Source organism: Amphimedon queenslandica, unplaced genomic scaffold (genome assembly GCF_000090795.2).
Source record: "Amphimedon queenslandica unplaced genomic scaffold, v1.1 AMPQUscaffold_12827, whole genome shotgun sequence".
NCBI classification, from domain to species: Eukaryota; Metazoa; Porifera; class Demospongiae; order Haplosclerida; family Niphatidae; genus Amphimedon; species Amphimedon queenslandica.
In genome coordinates, this window is record NW_003546937.1 from 31,122 (window position 1) to 33,557 (window position 2,436).

Here is a 2,436-nt window from a genome sequence, read left to right on the forward strand (position 1 = left end):
ATGTCACTGACTCAAGTACAGCATCATTCACAAATATATACTGATCCTGTCATTAATATAATAAAGTAGATCTAGCTTAAATTATTAACTTACTGCTGTCTGAACCATCTTCATCCTCTGTTGTCTCATTCTATTGATAATACTTATAATATCAATCCCTCCTTCCTTCTCTGCCTGTTGTAGTCCCATGTCTATAGCCATGAATGTACCAGTCCTACCTACACCAGCACTAACAAAACAATAAATAAATAAACACATTATGTATGAATTATAATATAAATACCTGCAGTGTACTAGCATTGGTCCTTTGGTAGGTTTGTATTCATTCTTAATTCTACGGTGAAACTGAAGTATTGATGTTGCATATTCAGGTACTCCATGATCAGGCCATGATGTGAAATGATATTGTGTGATCATCAATGGAGGTTGATCATTTGAATCTACTAACTGATTAAATAACATGATTTTAAAATAGATTAATCTCATAATAGTCTTTTACCTTAACATGCATTTTTCTAACAGTATAATCTGTTAGTACTTGCTCATCATTTAATGTTACACTGAACGGTCCATAATTTTTTGTATCTGAATCAGGCCAATACTGCTGACACTTCACTTTTCCTTCCTCTATGACGTTAGTAATCATGATAATGATAGGTGACTTTTCCTGCCAAATTAACCGCCAAAAGTCAACAAGTGTATTTGATACAGGCCCTATCAAATAATAAGATTTAAATTTTGCTAAAAATTTCCTGATAATATTAAATTTTGATAACATTATAAGGTGAATACCAGCAAAAGCATTGTTTACAACTTATAAATATAAAGCAGAAAATATATCATAACTAATACATGTCATTTAAGTCTGACTATCAGTAGTTTATGATTCCTTGTTATTGAAAGTGATGATGGATTACATGCATCCCTTTCAGTCTATTAAGACTGTCAACTTGTGATAAACAATGTATGGGAAATGGTAACTTGTTTACCTTGTGTTGCTATATACTGATATTGATTAGAGTAATCCTAATGTCAAAACAAATTCATCACAAACTAACAACAATATCTTAATATGCACTAATACATTATAATATAAAACTATGTATATCATAATGAAAATTGGCTTACATTAATGTAGCATGCATTGATATACTCATTTGTACAATCCTTATGGCCTGACATTGGTCTTAGTGTAATACGATTGTCATCATCTGTATGAGATAATAATTATGATCCTTAATGAATGAATAAAACCATCAGCTAATATACATGAGTAATTAGTTAATGGGATAGCTTTTGCAGTACTATGTGTATTAAAGCTCATTTGACAATAGTAGCCAATATTCTCAACAATAACAGTAATGCATTAAACGAATGATTGTATATACTGTGAGTATATCTTTCAATGATAATGTTGTTTTAGTGGTAACTTACACACTACAATGTTTGCAAAACGATTCAACAGTTTATTGCTTGAAGTAAGACCAACTGTCACTGTGTGTTCACTCTCACCACTGTCCAACATCTATTAACAAAAATAACATAGAAGTTATAGAATCATAAATGAAACGAGAAATATGAGACAGATATAAAAAAGAAATAAAAATAAACATCTTACCCCAAATTGATTTCTAAATCCCTTGTTCCCTTTAGCATGTCCTTTAGCAACAAATTCTCCAAATTTATCAACAGGAATCATACCAACCTTAGCACTGGATGAGTCGCCATGTAACAATCTGCTCTCATCACTTCCCTCCACTGCAACTGTGAGTACAACTTGTTGACTAACTGTTCCAGCATCATTATTAGCAACAAAACAATATGTTCCTTTATGTTTCTCCTCAACACTCACTAGCAGTAGACTACCATCTCCTCTCAGCTCATGAGCATAATCATCAGTCACTGGCTCTCCATTATGATACCAATTAAAAGACAATTTCGGAGTTTCTTTCACTTTAACTTTCAAAAGAATCTCACGACCTTCCTCAGTTGTCATATTACTAGGGAACTCTTCTATCACTGGTTTTTTAGGCTTCATTACTGTACTGTAGGTTACCTCTTGAATATTTTCTACTGTAATGAAAGAAGGCAGCTAGTTAAAACAAATTTATACATGTACAAGTAACTATGTAGTATGTACATGGCGCTATTATGTATTGTAAATGATAGCATTAAAGTCGTCACAATAATTTATTTGCTCATTTCAATAGTGTGAAAATACTTACATTCAACACTTTCATAAGATTTATTATTGATGTTACATGTAGAAACATCATGTTCACTAATTGATGGCTTATCAGTCAAACCATTTTTAGTAGCCACATCATATTTCTTTCCAACAATCTTTTTCCTGTTTCTTCCATTATAGTTATATATAGTGTCAATTTATACTTACTTTAATATGATTACAATAATAATGACAATTATTACAATCAT

The 2,436-nt window shown here is 31.3% G+C and overlaps 1 protein-coding gene across 1 annotated transcript in view; it reads right to left on the reverse strand.

The window, feature by feature from the left end:
• LOC100637767 (receptor-type tyrosine-protein phosphatase alpha-like) overlaps nt 1-2,313 on the reverse strand; it is a 3,642-nt gene extending 1,329 nt beyond the window's left edge. The window contains exons 1-9 of the mRNA XM_020002815.1: nt 2,226-2,313; nt 1,619-2,073; nt 1,435-1,525; nt 1,129-1,211; nt 990-1,026; nt 500-714; nt 284-447; nt 94-229; nt 1-46 (exon numbers count right to left, since the gene is read on the reverse strand). The exon at nt 1-46 is cut by the window's left edge and continues 86 nt beyond it. Of these exons, the coding sequence (XP_019858374.1) occupies nt 1-46; nt 94-229; nt 284-447; nt 500-714; nt 990-1,026; nt 1,129-1,211; nt 1,435-1,525; nt 1,619-2,038 (1,192 nt within the window). The 5' untranslated portion in view covers nt 2,039-2,073; nt 2,226-2,313. The remainder of the gene's footprint in view (nt 47-93; nt 230-283; nt 448-499; nt 715-989; nt 1,027-1,128; nt 1,212-1,434; nt 1,526-1,618; nt 2,074-2,225) is intronic.
• Between the last annotated feature and the right edge of the window lie 123 nt (nt 2,314-2,436).